This window comes from Nuphar pumila, chromosome 16 (assembly GCF_984573655.1).
Source record: "Nuphar pumila chromosome 16, dmNupPumi1.hap1.1, whole genome shotgun sequence".
In the NCBI taxonomy this organism is placed as follows: domain Eukaryota; kingdom Viridiplantae; phylum Streptophyta; class Magnoliopsida; order Nymphaeales; family Nymphaeaceae; genus Nuphar; species Nuphar pumila.
Window position 1 is genome coordinate 10,565,317 of NC_143264.1, and position 16,623 is coordinate 10,581,939.

Consider the following 16,623-nt stretch of genomic DNA (forward strand, 5'->3'; position numbering starts at 1 on the left):
TTTTGTTTAATTCTGACACGGTTCCAGGTTTATCGAATATAAAAACAGTTTATGTTCCCAAATCGAAAGCCCTGATTGTGTACCAAATAAATAGGATTTTTAGGTCAAGGTAAAAACTCAAATTTACAAAACAGAAATTTAGATTTACAAATTTAAATAGAGACCCCTATCTTGAAAGTTCGGGATTCAGCTTCATGGCATAGATCTAAATGCTTAAATGTGTAATCACAGCTTATAAATCATATTTATAAATCTAGATTCGCAAAATCAGAAGTCAGATTCGAACACTTGCATAAATCAGATTCAAGCTTTTGTAGAAATCAGATTCAACACATATTCAGCCTCAGCACACACACACGACTTCTAATAAGTGTTCAAGAATAGATGAGATGCACCGAACCCTAGGTGGAGAGAGAGAGAGGGACGGCCGCACAAAAATAGCACTCGTTAACTCATATTAAGGCTGCTCTCTATGTTAAATAGAGAGAGACCAAAAGAATAAATTACATCTAAGTCCATTATTAAATAAAAATAACAAATAACCTCCAAACTAAGAAGATTTAAACTTAAACCACCTATTCTCAACACTCTCCCTCAAGCTGGAGCATAGATATCAATCATGCTCAGCTTGTCACAACATTTTGAGAAATTTGGTCTCGCAAGAGGTTTTGTAAACATATCTGCAACTTGATCTTCCGACTTTAGATATTTGGTAGTGATATGTCCAGCTTGAACCATATCTCTTACATAGTGGCAATCAACCTCAATGTGCTTTGTTCTCTCATGAAAGACAGGATTGTCCGCTATATATGTTGCAGCCTTGTTATCACACATCATGGTCATAGGAGAGGAAACCTTCACCTGAAGATCATGAAGAACAGTACGAACCCACATCAATTCAGCAGTTGTTTGGGCCATAGCCCGATATTCTGATTCTGCACTCGACCTAGAAACCATATTTTGTTTCTTACTTCTCCAAGAAATCAAGTTGTCTCCCAGAAACACACAGAATCTTGTGGTAGATTTTCTATCCACTACAAATCCTGCATAGTCAGCATCAGAATAGGTCACTATCTCCAGAGTTCCACCTTTCCTGAACAATAACCCCTTTCCAGGAGAAGATTTTAGATATCTGAGAATCATTATCGCTGCATTCTAGTGTACCTCAGTTGGTTTGTCCATAAACTGGCTAACTTTGCTTACTGCTAAAGCAATATCCGGCCTGGTCACAGTTACATATAATAACTTCCCTACTAGGGAGCGATAGCTTTTGCTATCAACTGGTTTTGACCCTTCTTCAAACAACTGAACTTTATGGTCTATGAGAATATTTGCTGGTTTAGCTCCCAACATGCTCGTTTCCTTTAATAAGTCAAGAACATACTTCCGTTGAAACAAAACCATCCCTTCACGACTTCTAGCAACTTCTATACCCAGAAAATACCTGAGTGAACCAAGGTCTTTTGAAACAAAGTGTTTTTGAAGATGAGCCTTTGTGGCTTCAATAGCTTTCACATCATCTCCTGTAAGAATGATGTCATCCACATATACCACCATAACAACTATGCCAAAGTTAGTTTTCTTAATAAATAGTGTATGATCTGTTGTTGACCTATTAAAGCCAAAGTGTGACATCACTTCAAACAACTTTTGAAACCATGCACGAGAACTTTGTTTCAAGCCATAAATCGCCTTTCTCAATCTACACACCTTCTGACACTCCCCCTCAATCTTGAATCCTGGAGGTTGTTGCATGTAAACGGTCTCAGATAGATCCCCATATAGAAATGCATTTTTCACATCTAATTGGTACAAGCTCCAACCATGTTGAACAACTACTGAGAGAACAAGACGAATGGTACCCATCCGTGCAACAGGAGAAAAGGTTTCAAAGAAATCAATACCATATGTCTGAGTATACCCTTTTGCTACTAATCTGGCTTTGTACCTTTCAATAGAAACATCAAATTTGTACTTTATTGTATATACTCATTTACATCCAACAATGTCATCATCTGCTGGGGAATCAACTAGATCCCATGTATACTGAGATACTAAAGCATCCATTTCTTCTTGCATAGCCAGCTTCCAGCGATTATCAAGCTCTGTCTGTTGATAGTTCAGAGGAATAGTTTCAGCAGATAAGGCTGAAATAAAAGACTTCATCTAATTTCCAATTCTGGCATCGGAGACAAAATGAGATATGGGATATAAGGTACATTGGCGTGTCCCCTTTCGTAGAGCAATAGGCCTGTTATCATCATCATGAAGATCACTATTGTCAATAGAACTTACCTCAGGGGAAGATGAAGGCACTTGCGGAGGTGGAGCTCTACGCACATATACCAATGGAGGATTATGAAATCTGGAAGAGGATGAAGTTTGGCTCGGTAATGAGGGCATGGATTCCAAAGGAAAAGGAGGTATAGGTAATGGAAAAGACTCAGCTGGATCAACCTGCAGCGGGGAACCGGTACTAGAGTAATATGGAGTGGATTCAAAGAAAGATACATCCGCACAGACATACTCTCGGCGAGAAATAGGATCATAACATCGATATCCCTTTTGATTTTTAAGATAACCTATAAATATGCATTTTGTAGCTTAAGCAGCTAATTTATCACGATGAGGGCCAAGTTTGTGTACAAAACAAACACATCCAAATATTTTGGGCGAGAAAGAGAAGAGTGGGGCATTAAGTTTTAGGATATGTAATGGAATTTGATCACCCACGGAAGAAGAAGGCATGCGGTTGATCAGATAACAAGCAGTGGTAATCGCATCACCCCAGTATAACGCAGGAACATTAGATTGAATCATAATGGTCCGGGCAACATCAAGCAGGTGCCTATGTTTTCGCTCAGCCACCCCATTTTGTTGAGATGAATAGGCACATGAAGTTTGAGGTTGAATGCCATGATCTTTGTAAAATTGTAACATAACTTTTGATTTAAACTCAAGAGCATTATCAGTGCGAACAATCTTGACAATAGATTCAAACTGAGTTTTTATTTCAAGAATTAAGGATTTGATAATACTTGGAACTTCAGAGCGTTCTTTTATTAGAAACACCCATGACAACTTAGAGAAGTCAACAACAATAACTAGATAGTATCGACACTGAGTCCTAGTAGGAATCTTACTAGGACCCCATACATCTGCATGAAGAAATTCAAAAACTTTATTACTAGACTGACTCTGACTCGAAGGGAACGAACTTCGATGATGCTTGCCCAGCTGACATGCTTCACACTGAAATGATGTGGTGGAAGGAATTTGAGGAAAGACCGAACGAAGCTTTAACAGTGAAGGATGACCAAGACGACAATGCCACTGAACAACACTGAATGAGTGTGCCACTGCAGCATGAACATTACCCATTGGATGATGTAGGTAGTAAACTCCATTTTCTTCATAGCCTCCACCAATCTTCTTCCCCGTCAGCAAATCCTGAAAATGGCAACCCATCGGATCAAATATTACTCTACAGTTTTGTTCTTTTATAAGGCAACTAACAGAGAGTAAACTTTGAGGAAAGTTTGGAGCATGAAGAACATTTTGCAACTGTAATGAAGAGGATATAGAAATATTTCCCTGACCAACAACCGGGGAGGAACTCCCATCGGCTAATGAGACTCCTCGATGAGCATTAATATCCTTTAGATCTGAAAAAACAAGTGAATTTCCACACAAATGTCTGGATGCACCAGAGTCAATAATCCACTTATTGTCAGTCGGATGAAGATGATTTCCGGTTGAATAGGCAACACCAGCTACAGGAGGGGTGGAACTCAAAGGACGAAGAGCTATCAGCTCATCATATTCAGCACGACTGAGGGTGATACTACTGTCACTTGCAGAGATATTTTCATGTACCTTTGTTGCCTCATGAGTAGTAACATTTGTTTTAGGAGCATATGACTTTGATGAAGAAGAGGTTGGCCGGCCATGCTTATCCCAGCAACGATCTTCTAAATGTCCAGATTTTCCACAGAATGTACATTGAAGCTTTCCTCTGCCTCCCATACCTCGTCCACGACCTCGTCCTCTGATATTCTGAAGATTTCCACGCCCATAACCAGATGAGACAACTAGGGCAGATGACTGAGTCACAGGCTGAGATTGTGGAAGATAGACTGCAAGTCCACTCAGACGATTGTATGCATCAGCAAGAGTAGGAACATCTGATCCAGTCAACATTTGGACATTTGTAACAGAGAATTCTGAAGATAAGCCTGTAAGAAACTGAGCAACCATAGTCTGTTCTTGATGATCCTTCTGCTTCGAACAACAAAGACGCCTGTGAGCATTAAGCCTTTCAAATGCAGCTTTTACTGATGCATAGTATTGGGCCAAGGTCTGATCTCCCTGCTGTAAATTATATATCTCCTGTTCGACTTGCAGGATACGACTCACATTAGTCTCTTGTGAATACGTATCTCGGAGATTGTCCCACATCTGTTTGGATGTATTATAGTAAATTAAACCATCTACAATATGGGTTTCGACACTATTCATGATCCATGACATAACTATCTCATTATCTTCATCCCAAGTAACGTATTTTTCCACCTTTTCATTGGGTTCGTCTTCCAACAAAATATGTTTTCTACGATGTCCAGACACCGACATCATAAAAATTCTGGACCACCTGGCATAGTTAGTTTCATTCAACCTTACAAAAGAGTCGTACGAGAAGGGATTGACAAAAGCCTTATACTCTCCAATATGTTCAATTTTGGAATCACATTTCGAAGTTTCACCCATATTGAATATTTAATTCTATTTCAGCCAAAAAAATCAGATTTATCCACTTGAATAGCAGGTTTTATAAGCCCAGCAGCCACACCAGAGATAAAATCTTGACAGGCTTCAAGCAACACATAAGATAGCGTATGTGACGATCACGCATCAGCCAGAACCGACGACCAACATCTATACTCAACACAGAATCCCACGACAAAAAAAACTCACATAAACTTGATATTTTTCAACACAGCAGAGAAACACGCTTGTTGTTTACACGACAGAACGACTGCTGAAACTAATCACGACAGCATGAAAAAAAAACAATATCACGACAGCATGTCTGATACCAAAACTAACATGCTTCTTTCACAGCATGAGAAAAAAAAACAAATCACGACAGCATGAAAAAAAAATATCACGACCCAACAGGAATCATGACAGATGCTGAAATCACGACAGCAGCTGCTGAAACCATATTGACAGATGTTGTAAATCACGACAACTAAAACAGGAAGCTCATTTCTTCAAGGGACAAAAAAAAATCACGACAGGGACACAATAAACAAATCACAGCAACAGCACATCTCGATCACAAATAGCCACACCAAAAAAATTGTTATCAGCTGTCAAACCCAGAAATCACGACAGGTGGAACTCAAGAGCTCAGAGGTTACGGCTGCCAGACCTGAAGACACACTCCCACGATGCCCCTTAGATCTGATAACAGATCTGGGCCAGATCTGTCATCAGATCTCACGAAAAAAAATTTAATACACACCTGGTTCCAATATATATTTTTTTTCTCATTGGTGTAGATCGATTGCAGATTGATCACGATCGATCACGCTCCTGAGATCGTTGGCTCTGATACCATGTTCCGAACCCTAGGTGGAGAGAGAGAGAGAGGAGAGAAAGGGAGAGAGAGAGAGGGACGGCTGCACAAAAATAGAACTCGTTAACTCATATTAGGGTTGCTCTCTATGTTAAATAGAGAGAGGCCAAAAGAATAAATTACATCTAAGTCCATTATTAAATAAAAATAACAAATAACCTCCCAACTAAGAAGATTTAAACTTAAACCACCTATTCTCAACAATAAGCATAAACTAACCATGCGCAGTCTTGGAAATAATACAGACAGCATGCATAACGTGCAGTATAGCTGTCATAGTCCCACTTTCAGAACTGTGAAACCAAAACAGATATCGATTTCTAATGTTATTAACATCCATAATGGATGCAAAGGAAAAACAATCCTCAACTAGGCCAAAGGATAATACATGATTAATTAAACTAAGGCTCAAACAACAAGGCAGATAAAACATGACAGGTTTAAGAAAAAATCTGGAAATCGCAAAACAGGAGAAGTCTGGTGAGTCTAATCTAATAAGAACCGCAGGGTGTATTTCTAATTATATCTTAACAGAAGTTCTGATTTAACTCCATCCAATCAAATCAATGAATGGCTATATGAATCAGCCAAGATTTGATGCATACGACAAAACCTGTACATAAAATCCTTGAGTGGTTTTTATAGGTATATGTGATTCTTGGAAACCTGCATAAGAACCACAATTTGGACCGTGCAATAGAAGTCCGACATAGGAACACAATCATCCACGAATTAATGGAACTAACAATCAGCGTGAACCCCCTTAGAACAGAAACGCAAATAAAATTTTATAAGCCTGACGTGAATCCAATCCAAGAATACGCAGACCCAAGTTGAAACACTAATTTTGATTTAAACATAACTAAGATCTCAGCAAAAGAAAACTAGATCTTTTAGGTTCATAAAAACTCAAGTCGATAAGCTGTCACCCAAATCAGTAAAGACAGTCTGTACAGAGATTCACAATTTCAACTTTGTTCTTAAACCCATGCTGATTCAATTTAAACCAAGTCCCTTACCTATTGAATCCCAAGAGGAAAAGACCCGTACCTAGTGTGTGATTCGAAAAAGAAGAAGACGCTAAAAGAGGAGGCGTTAGAGAAGAGAGAGGCTCACCCCTGCTCTTATAGATCAAATAGGACTCCTATTCAAAGGGGACGTCCCTATAAAATGGAAAGTCCTCTATTTCCTTATGGAAATAGAAGTCTTTTCTAAACAAACTCTAAACATATATAATATATATATATATATTATCCATTTATTATTATTATTACATTTATTTATTTTTAAAAGCTTAATTATCCACACACCAATGGATCGTGGATCTGGACCCAAAGGATCCCAAATCCATATCGGGATCCAATTAACATTAACCGCTAATTATATATTATTTTATATATTATATCACTTCAAACATCAAAAATATATTTATTTAATAAAAATTATATTTATTAAACTTATAATTAGACACAAATTCTATGAGATATTACATGACTCTATGGTTGACTAGTCAAAAGCCAACAAAAAAATTAAAAAACAACCTAACTAAACTAACCTAGTTGTACACAAATATATATACATATAAATACACATATGTATATTTACATTTTTAACAGCTACTATATACATTTATTTTAACATATGCAATCATGGGTTAGGCTCATATTAATATGTGGATTTGAAAATATAATGTGGCACATACCTCAATGCAATTTCCATATCCATTGATGCATAAATGAAACCCCTTGCTGAAGTTTTTCTGAATCAACCATGAGCAATGTTTAACTAATGATTTTGTGCTTTTGAAGGCAAACTGCATTGCACTAAATGATAGGATTGCTCAAAAGTAGTGATCTTGACTGATTTTTCTACCTTAGCATAAGAACTTCACCCTATGTTTATCATGTAAACAGTGCTTGAAGTGGTTTTTTACTTGCAACGTACTCTTTAGTGTCAAAGAAGCTGTAGCTGAACATGTTACAGCTGGTCTGATGTGTTTCTTTTGGTAAAACTTCTCATCAATGCAAGCACCAATTCATTAGAGTAGATGTGGTTGCTAATAGTCTGCCTTCTTAATTGTAGGTGCATGAAGCAGTATTTCTAGTCTTTGACAAAATCAATGCAAGGTGTTATCCAGGATATCCAATATTTTTTATTTCTTATTCATTAGTTGTTCATCAGCTTTAACATAATCTGAAGCACTGCTTATATTGATCCATTTTCTTCCCTGATTCCTTTAATGACATCATCATGATGGGAGTGTAGTGAAGCTTGGTGAGCACGAAATACCGGTGGATGATTCTTTCAAATATTTGGGATCTATCATTCAAAAGTATGGAGAAATTGATGGAGATGTAAATCATAGGATAAAGGTTGGGTGGATGAAATGGAAGAGTGCAACTAGAGTGTTGTGCGATCGTAGAATGCCATTGCGGTTGAAGGGAAAGTTTTATAGGACGACTATTAGGCCCGCTTTACTATATAGTACGGAATGTTGGGCTGCCAAGAGACATCATATTCAAAAAATGAGTGTAGCTGAGATGCGTATGCTGAGATGGATGTGTGGAAATACAATAAAAGATAAGATTCGGAACGAGGAGATACGTAAGAAGGTAGGCGTTGCACCCATTGAAAATAAGATGAGAGAGAATCGTTTACGGTGGTTTGGACATATTCGACGAAGGCCTAATGATGCTCCAATTAGAAGGATGGAGAAATGGGAAAATATATTAGTTAAAAGAGGTCGGGGTAGGCCTAGGAAGACATGGATGGAGGTGATAAGAAAGGATATGAATGCTTTGAACCTCACCGAGGACATGACATTGGATAGAAATGAATGGAGGAGAAGGATTCATGTGGAAGACCCATAATGATTTTCTTTGTTGGTTCATATCGCCGACCCCAATTGTTTTGGGATGAAGGCGTAGTTGTTGTTGTTGTTGTTGTTATTCCTTTAATGACATCATCAAGTAATTACAATTATCAGCAATATATAAGAGCAGCTATGTCATTTTTGTGTATTTACCTCTGCTTAAGAGCTCTCATTCTTATGTAGGAGCACTTTATGTTTTCATATTTGGAAAGGTGAAGTGTGTAATTTACATAATACAATAGGAGGCATCAGACAAAAGCAATTTACTAGAATTAAGAGTCTGTACGTAGATAAGATCAACAAGCAGAGATATGTACTGTAAAGTTGTTGCATTCATGTATATGCAGGTAAGTGATAGGCTGTGCCCAACGGGCCACTCTGGGAGAGTACAGGTTCCTAAAAAGGTTATTCCCAAAGCAGCCATGTCCACGCTCATCATCAGAATGATCTTCCTTCAGCCCAACGTCCATGGGAGTAATAGTATCTGCATAAGATAAAAAATTAAACATTATCTATTGCATGTCAAGCACAGACTAGGTTAATAGCTTAATGATATGTAATGGCTGATAAAACTACCTTATGATCTTGTAGCAATAGTATACTAGCATACATGTATGGATGCACAGAGAACAGAATCAATGAGGATAATTGGACAATTTTTTAATGCCTCCAGAAGAAATGTGAAGTGTATAGATAGATAATATCATGATAGACAGCATTTCTGAAGAGTGGTGCCTAGCATGAAGTACTTGGAGAACTGACAAGTATGTATGGAAGTGCGAGCATATGCACACACACACACACACACAGAACATGAGATAGACCCCAAAAAAAGAAAAAATTAAGAACTATTCAGAAAAAAGAAAGTAGCAAATCAAATAACTGGCATCATATATAACACACCCAAGAATGGTTAAAGTCAAAGCTGTTAAAGTATGTGTATTATAATGTTGTAATAATTGAGTCAAAAGTCTATCTTGTAAATGGTCAAATCAGTCCAATTTTCTTGTTCAGGATTAAGTTGTAACTATGTATGTTGCCAAGAGCAGTTTAGTCATGTAAAGTTGCCAAGAGCAGTAGGTCAAAGCCTTCATGGGTTATGGTGAAAACCAAAAAGGTTATAAATGTTTTGATTTTAAGAATAACAAACTTTATGTTTCTAAAGATGTGACATTTTTAGAAAATGAAGATGAACTTGAGAAAACTAAGGAAAAAGAGGAAGTAGATTATACTTTTTTATTTTTTGATCTCTTACTACACGAAGAATCAACTTCTTGTGATGTTTCTTTGAATGATAATGAAGATGGTGATAATAATGGGCATCTTAATGATGAGAATGTCGAATCACTATTAAGTAATGTGATATTATTGATAGACCCATGCATGTATATACCCAACGTGAGCAAAAAAATCCTCCAAATGTTTTAGAAAAATATCCACATAATTCTTCTATAGAAGAAACCCCACTTAGAAGATCCAATCGTGTCTATATCCCACCAAGTAGGTTTGTATCTTATGAGACTTTAACTCCAAACTATAGAGCATGCTTAATAGCTTTACACTCACATTATAATGAAGCTAAAGTTTTTTCACAAAGGGTTGAAGCTATAGATATAAAACTAGATATCCTAAAAAAGGCTAAGACTTGGGAAGTAGCTCCATTACCCTTAGGAAAAAAACTATAGGGTGTAGATATGTTTTTAAAATTAAAACCAAGAGTAATGGGACCTTAGAAAGGTATAAAGCTAGGTTAGTGGCCAAAGGATATTTCAGGAATACAAAATTGACTATGACAAAACTTTTGCACCAGCAGTGTTAGGACCTTCATAGTTGAAGCATCTATTAAAAAATGATTCATATATCAACTTGATGTTAAAAACACTTTTCTCAATGGTGAATTAAATGAGGAGGCTTATATGGATCATCCGTCGGGATTTAGTATTGAAAAAGGTAAAACTCTTAGACTTAAAAAGGCCTTGTATGGTCTTAAATAGACCCCTAAGGCCTGGAACGATAGATTTAGTAGTGTTATGTCTCATTTGGGTTTTCATTCTTGTTATTTTGACACTTCTTTTTTGTTAAAAATACAAGTTCTAAGATTGTTATACTTCTACTTTTGATAATCACTGGAAGTGATAAACAGGGGGGTTGTTGATATTAAAAATGTTTTAAAAAAAATTAATATGTTCGACTTGGGTTTTCTGAGATATTTTTTAGGCATTGAAGTTGTTTACTCTCCCAGATGATATAATCTTTCTCAAATAAAGTTTATTGCTGACATTTGTGCAAAGTTTGACATTTCAAATGATAAGAAAGTGGAAACCCCTAAGGTGATCAATGCTAAATTAAGGCTTGAATATGGGACTCTTCTCGAAGATCCTACACCGTAATGTCAAATGATCGGTTCACTCACTTGTCAATCACCAGACCAGATATAGCTCATACAATTCACTCTGTAGTCAATTTCAGCATGCTCCGACAACTGTGCACATGTGTGTTGTGTTAAGAATTATCATATATATCAAGAATACCAAAACAAAGAGAGTTTTCTTATTTTCATCTTCTTTCCTAGATTTGCTTGCTTATACTGATGTTGATTGGAGAAAAAATCCCAATGATAGAATCACTACAGGTTTTTGTGTCTTTTTAGAAGATTCTTTAATTTCGTGAAGATATAAAAAGTAGAAAAAAATATCATTATCTTTAACTGAAACTGAATATCGTGCAATGACTACGACAACAACAGAGCTTGTGTGGTTAAAAAGTCTTCTCAGAGATATGGGAGTAATCATCTCAAAACCTTTGAAGATGTGTTGCAACAATAAAAGTACAATCTACATTGTGAGCAACCGCACCTTCCATGAGCGAACCAAACACATTGAGATGGATTATCATTATGTATGTGATGAGTATCTGAGAAGAACTATTACATTATTGTATGTCACGTCAGAGTACCAGCTTGCAAATTTTTTCACCAAAGCTCTTCTTGTACCTCGATTTATTTTTCTCCTTAACAAACTTTTGATCACTTCACTGTAAGTTTGAGGAGGGGTGTTCAAATATATATATATATATATATATATATATATATGTGTGTGTGTGTGTGTGTGTGTGTTTGTGTGTGTGTGTATATAAAGTTTTATAATAGTTAATGCCTTATAGGGGCATTTTGGTCCTTTTATATGTAATAATAATAACTATTTATTAGAAATAGTCATTTCCTTTTTATTATTTTTTTTTTCCTTTTTTGTAAATTACCTTGGCCATTAGGGGTTCTATGATCTTTTGACCATAGAGTCATTGGGGCTCCCCAACGGTTAGTCGGAGCTTCCAATGACTCTAAGTGGGAGCTCCCAATGGCCTCCCTCTCATGTACAATGTGCATAAAGAGGGGTGGTGTTCCCCCCTATTCTTTAATGCTTTTAGCTAAAGCATATGCTCAATAAAAAATATATTTTTTACCTTTTGTATTGCCCTTTGTTAGCTATTGTATTGTCCGATAGTAGACTTGTGCTTGTGCACCTTGTGTTTGTGATCTTGTAAGCCCTTAGAAGGATTTGTTTTATATTTTTCGCTATTTCATTACACCTTCCAAAATTGTTATTTGCAAAAGGTGTCATGTTAGACATGGTTAGTAATCCACGTCCACCCTGATTACCACCATGGCCATGATCACACCCTCCATGGGCTCCCCCTCGCCTGTGGCCTGAAAAAGTGCCAATGACCAAGACTTCATGTGCATTTGTGTTGCCCTTGTCAACCTCATTTGACATTCCTTTGAGAGAAATTTCATAATATGATAGCTTGGCCTTTAAATCATCAAATTTTGGTAGAATGGATGAATATTGCAATGTGGCAGAGAAAACACGATACTTCGGGCCCAAACCACACAAAGCTTGTTGAACTGTCCCTGTCTTGAACATCATATCCGACTAAGGCCAGCTGATCAGTAAATGCTCTTAATCTTGTTGAAGTATTCCATAATTGACATGGATGGTTCCTTCTTAAGAAGTTGAAATTCTCTCTTTAAGCCTTTAAGGGCATGTTTGGTTGAGCTTCATGAGATTTAGACTCTCATGCAAATGAAAATCTGAATCCCTTTTGGCCTTTGTTTCTCACGACAACCAAACAATGAGAAAGTTGGGTCGTGAAAAACTGAATCATTTTGATTCAGTTTCACACCAGCCCATGAGATTCGAAATCTCATGGGCTGCCTTGTGATTTCGAAGCACATGATTCGAAATCACACAAGCTCTACCAACAAATGAACGTTGGGGCTTAAAAATGCCCCAACGTCGTTCTTCTCTTCTGATTTGTGCATAAAGAAGGTGGATGGGGGTTGAGGTTCTCATCCAGCCAGCTTATTGGAGAAGACTGTCGAAAGCACAATCGACAGTTGCCGAGAACACACACCACTCAGGTATGTTTTTTTGTTCTTTTAGGTGGGTGGAACAATTGTGACCCCGCTGCTCAGACTCTCCTGCTGGCTGTCACAGGGGTTGAGGTGAGGTGGAGCTTGCCGGTAATGTTCTCCATCGAGCTCCACTTGTTTTGATGGTGAGACGGAGCATGCCAACGACGAGCTCCACTCTACTCCCTCCCACCTGATTTATTGGGAGAACTGAGGTGGGGCGGAGCTCACTGGAAGTCACTGTAGGTGAGCTCCACTACTCCCTGTTGGATGCAAAGGGGCAGCCCCTTTTATTGTCTACATTGTTGGCAAGGTGGAGCTTGCCAAAAATCATCATAGACAAGCTCCACCTCCTCCTTACTGCAATGCAAAGGACGGCCCTCCCAGCAAGGGGCATTTAGCTTTCTTTCTTTTTTGTTAATGCAGCAGGTTAGAGCTTGCTGACCACAGCCTCCACTCCCCTCCCTTACCTCACACCTGGTTTAGCAGGCGAACTGAGGTGAGGTAGAGCTCGCCAAAAATCACTGCCGGCGAGCTCCACCTCCCTCCTGCTGGGATGCAAATGGAATTCCTTCCCTCCCACAAACAAACATGAGATTTGGAGTCTCATGAGATTCCAGTTCTCATGTGATTTCTTTTTATTTTTTAAAAGGGCAGCCAAGCATACCCTAAATATATCACCCTCACCTTTGAGATATGAGAATAATTCTGAACTAGCCTATTCCACAACTCCATAGCAATGTAGATAAAGGTAATATTTGCTACCAATGCTTGATCTCGCTTAGGGATGGCAATAGACCAGGGCGGGGGACAAGGTCTCCACCCCCACCCCGGCTCAAAACCCAAACCTCCATCCCCGCCTCCATCCCCACACGGGGATGGATTTTAACCTCCACCCCCACCTCCATTCCCGCACGGGGATGGATTTTAACCTCCACCCCCGCCTCCATCCCCGTTTCATGTCCTCTATCCCCGGTCCAAACTGGCCCCATTTCCCCTCGGTCTATTGTCATCCCTTAAAAGGATTGGGGATGGGGCGGGGCAGGACGGGGCGGGGGAAAGTGCAAGTCCATCCCCACACGGGGATGGATTTCAACCTTCATCCCTGTTTCATGCCCTTCATCCCTGGTCCAAACGGGGCGGGGCCCCGTTTTCCCCCGGTCCACTGCCATCCCTAGTCTCGCTTCATCAAACGGACAAACTCATGATTTTAAATAGTTCTTAATGCAGTAACAACCCTTTTGTCATCTTTATCTTCCTGCAGAATATATTCTTTCGGGATGGGAATCAATTCATGCAAGTGACCAGTAAGATCTTGACTCCTAATGAAAGGAGTGATTTGTCTTTTCCATGTGAGAAAATTGGAGTTTAATTTTTCAAATACAAGTTGAGTTAAGAAGTTGGAGGAAAAAGACAATTGAGAGGAATTTGAATCCATTGAAAGTTATGATAACGAGAACAATAACAAAAACACCACTCAAAAAAGGAAGCTATGTAAACGAACAAGCACAAACGAAAACCAAAAATCATGGGCACAAAACTGAAACTGAAAAACACTGGCACAAATCCGAAACTAAAATCACGATGACAAATTAATGCTTTATCAATGCTAATATAACTACCATCTTTGAATTTTGAGATATAAAACTGCAACAAAGGATGTGCGATTTTTTTTGGCAGATCACCGATAATAACTGCAAGCTACACTATAAAGCCGAATCTGAGCAAACCCAATCTGTTTTCAGTATCAGTTTGAGGAGACATAAGTTACCCGTGAATAATGAGAATCTTTAAAAGATTTTAAGAAACAGAGAATATAAAATGTGATTTTAGAAAAGAGAGGAAATATGAGATTAGAGAGAAGATTGAAACAAGATATCAAAGAAAGACAGAGTGATGATTGGGAACCCAACAACAAAAGGTTTTAGATTATGTCAAAGGCAGGAACAACGATCAGAACTGTAATATTATGTTTTTTCTATAATATTAAATTCTGAAACTTCATAAAATTTGGTTGTGTTTCGTAAAGTCGATAGAAATCTTCAATTTTAGGTGGTGTCAATTAAGTCTGGGTTTGGCTCAGGTCTCATTGACAAGACCTAAACGAGCTAATTAAGATTTGGTAAAAGTTTTAATTTTTGACCTTTAAAATTCGAGCGAAATTCAGGTTAAATTCAGGCAAAATTCGAAGATGAAATTCAAGTAATATATCATTAGATACATCTCGAAATTCTAAAAACATCGATATTTTGTTTTTCTGAATTTGGACTATGATTGACCTAAAATCGCATTTTTTCAAAAATGACCCACCTCGATGTAATCGGTTCTGGATTGGATCGGATCTGATCTGTTTGATCCAAGTTAATATGGATCTAGTCCAGTTTGAGATCCATATGCATATTGAATATAGATTTGGATCTTTGATCCAAGTCCAGATCCAAAATCCAAGTCCAACTAATTTAAAATTTCAAATTCAATATATAGGTTTAATTGAGTGAATTTGCAAGTTAAAAGGACGCCCAGAGGGTGGAGATACCCCGTGAAACTTTCTGAAAATTTAATATTTAATAAAAAATAATTTATTTATTTATTATTACATTTTAATTAATTTTCAAAATTTATGTTTGGTATTGTAGAGTTCTATATTTGTGGAACTCTACCTAATATGTAGGGATTCTAGAAGAGCCCACATAGGGTTAAAGTAAAATAGTAAAACAAAATAATATAACAAATAGATAAAAAAAGTAGTTAAAAAGGAAAGAGGAGGTTAAAGATAGAGTTCTCATAGCCAAATGGGTGAGAAACTCGAGAAGGGATGTCACCCTTTGTCTAGAAGACCAAAAAATTTTTTTTAAAAAAAACAAAATTACAAAAGGGTCTAACTCGCCCCTCTCTTGATTTTGTTTTCTAGAGAGAGAGAAGGAAGAAAAAGAAAGAAAAAAAAAGAGAAGAGTGGAAAAGGAAAGGAAAGAAGAAGAAGAATGAGAGGATCTCCTTCACTTCAGATCATCCGACATATACTTCTGGTTCTTTTTCGTTTCTCAACCAAGGTACGGGTTATTCTATCGATTCAAACAAGGAGAAATAGCCTAAGTTAGTTTATGTGATGTTTTTGGTGAAAGAAGAAAGAAAGAAATCTGATTTTTTTTATGAGTACATATATATACTTGTAAAAACACGTGGCTTTACATATATATACGTGCGCAGATTTTTTTTCATGAAGGACGATTTTCTCTATGTATCAAATCTGATCTTTTTTCTCTTTGTATACCTATCAATTTTTTTTTCTATATATGCATAGCAAGAATACAAAATGAAGCTATTTACATGTTCTTCAGTTCGGATCTGCCACATGTACATGTGGACAGATCTGTCCAACAATACATGTGGACAAATCTAGACAGATCTGTCCGAATATACCTATGGACAAATCTGGACAGATTTGCCGATATTCACATATATGCAGATCTGGTCCAGATATGCTGATTTTTAAATCGTTATCAGACTGTGCTTAAAGCTGCCATCAAAATATTTGTTTTTCTTTACATGCTAAAAATCGTTGGTTGACAGATTGGGGTTTCGATTTTCTATTAAAATGAATATGCAGTTTTTTTATGTTCATCACATGTCGTTTTCATTAAGAAAACATGTTCATATTTAAAGGTATACACAGTTTCTATTTAAGGAAGCATGTTCGGA

General features: G+C 37.4%; 1 protein-coding gene across 1 annotated transcript in view; it reads right to left on the bottom strand.

The window, feature by feature from the left end:
- LOC149812905 (2-aminoethanethiol dioxygenase, putative (DUF1637)) overlaps positions 1 to 16,623 on the bottom strand; it is a 66,894-nt gene that overhangs the window by 42,466 nt on the left and 7,805 nt on the right. Inside the window, exon 2 of the mRNA XM_089991713.1 lies at positions 8,831 to 8,997. Coding sequence (XP_089847839.1) covers positions 8,831 to 8,997 — 167 coding nt within the window. The remainder of the gene's footprint in view (positions 1 to 8,830; positions 8,998 to 16,623) is intronic.